Source organism: Octopus bimaculoides, chromosome 9, assembly GCF_001194135.2.
Source record: "Octopus bimaculoides isolate UCB-OBI-ISO-001 chromosome 9, ASM119413v2, whole genome shotgun sequence".
Taxonomy (NCBI): domain Eukaryota; kingdom Metazoa; phylum Mollusca; class Cephalopoda; order Octopoda; family Octopodidae; genus Octopus; species Octopus bimaculoides.
The window spans coordinates 10,148,583-10,150,606 of record NC_068989.1 but is presented as its reverse complement, the minus strand read 5'-3'; the positions used below and the strand labels follow the sequence as shown (position 1 = coordinate 10,150,606).

The window sequence follows — 2,024 nt, the reverse complement described above, 5'->3', positions numbered from 1 at the left end:
TAGATATAGATATCGGTCAGTACATTGAGGCATTCTCTCACCAAATCAGGTTTCTCTATATTTTAATGCAGTCTTCTTTCTGCAAATCAAATGCTAAGAAGTGTTTATGTAATATTGTTTAATATTGAAGTTAACCTGAATCTATCATAGAGCCTCCACCGTATCATAGCTGTTCTTGATATCTCTATTATTATCCCTACTATAATTCCAACTCTATTGTTTCTATTCTGAAACTTCTTTAAATAACCTATGATTTTGTTCAACACAAATAACATCTCAAATAGATTTAGTTATATAGTGAAAGATTTTAATAAACACGCTCTTAATTTCTAATTTAACTGCTTTATTAATGAAGAAGAAAAGTGTTTCCATTTTATTATTTTTTTCCCCTTGAGACAGGCTTCTAAGTGATATATTTTTAATGTGTAATTTCTTTTTCAGCTTGTAAACTATAATCTGTATACTTAAGTGTCTTTACTCTTAATAAACAAGAATACTTGTTCAGGAAGATGTTGTCTTCCCAATGAAAAACTTCACATTTTTAACCTTTTTATTATTTTGTAACTATCTCTGACAAGTGATTTTTATCTTCACTCCATAATTTTCATCTATTTTATCTGGTTTTAATCCCAGATCTCTGTTTTATAAATATTTGATATTTCCAAATGACGTTCAATTTAAGTTGACTGATGCCTTAATAATCTGCTTGATATCAAGGCTGTTTAACGAAGAAAAAAAAAAAACCCATCTCATTAATGAATACTTTGAGCAAGACTTTTTTTTTCCCTTCCTATTTTGAAAATAAACAAATAAATGTTATTGAATCCTATAGAGACTCTTGCTGACATGAAAAAAAGGAAAAAGAAAGACACGAACACTCATCAATGTAACTGATATGAATAAGGGGTGGTGGAATAGGAGTCTTAAAAGAAGATGTTAAGAATGGTAATTGTGGTTGTTGAGTGGGGAAGATTTTGAAAATTTTGTGATTTTTAAAAAAAATTAATTAATAGTATTTTATGATAAATATATTCCATACTCTTTCGAAAACTGATTTTAAAACTGATTTTCAGGTACAAAGGGTATCTTTCTGATTCCCGTCATTATCCTTATCCAAACAGGTTTGTAGAGTCCTTGACTATTTTGTGTGGTCAACACACCACAGCTGCTTGCATGTCCTCCAGCTATTTTGTACATGATTTGGACCCCGATTTGTATTGCCTAACCAAACCTTATTGATTAAAGTAAAAGAACTTCACCCTCGCCCATTTCAATTCTCCTCCTTCCTCGATGCACTCATGTATATTAATAGTTCTCAGTCTCTCCTTTTTTGCCTATCACCCAAGAAAGCAAACTAATATTTTAATGAATTTCTGTATTTTTATGCAAATTCTACTGCAATGTTTTATTGAATGAGCCATGCAAGTTATAGCATGAAGAATCCTGACCTAACTAACTCAGAATATGCTCTAATTTCTAGGTATTTCTCATGAGATACCTTTTAATATCCATTGATTACTTCTTTGTATTGTTTTTAGCTCTTAAATGTATTTTTTTAGGTATACATTCAAAGACTAATGTTTATTTGTGTATGTATTTGTTTATGGACAGGAAATATTGTTTCTAAGAAAACATCTAACGTATGCTTTAATACAGCATCTTGTAAATTTGTTAGGAGACATCGTTCATAAAAATAAAATTCTTATAAAACTGTTTATATTCAAAAGATTTATATGGGATAATGTTAAAAAAAAAAAAAAAAAAAGAGTTAAAGGAAATAACTCAAGTGGGTCAAGGAATTGGTTTCAGATTAATAAGTTAAGGGATGATGTACTAAATGATATACAAAAAAAAATTTTTTTAAAATTGCTTATTGAAATCTTCTTCGTTGAAAGAAAACAAAAACCTAGTTATAATTGTTAGCAACTATGAGAGAAGGGGAGATAATTGTTCAAGATTCATTTTGCATGTTTTAGGGAAAAAAAAAAAAAAAAAATCTCTGCTGTCATCTGGCTTGCAACGAT

At 29.2% G+C, this 2,024-nt stretch overlaps 1 protein-coding gene across 5 annotated transcripts in view; it reads left to right on the top strand.

Annotated features, from left to right (window-relative positions):
* Positions 1-2,024, top strand: part of LOC106871661 (mitogen-activated protein kinase kinase kinase kinase 4-like) — a 277,960-nt gene that overhangs the window by 214,612 nt on the left and 61,324 nt on the right. For 3 of the 5 annotated variants that reach the window (XM_052970405.1, XM_014918244.2, XM_052970403.1), the window contains exon 18: positions 1,074-1,121. The exons of the other annotated variants lie outside the window; for them this stretch is intronic. In XM_052970405.1, the coding sequence (XP_052826365.1) occupies positions 1,074-1,121 (48 nt within the window). The remainder of the gene's footprint in view (positions 1-1,073; positions 1,122-2,024) is intronic. 5 annotated transcript variants of the gene reach the window in all.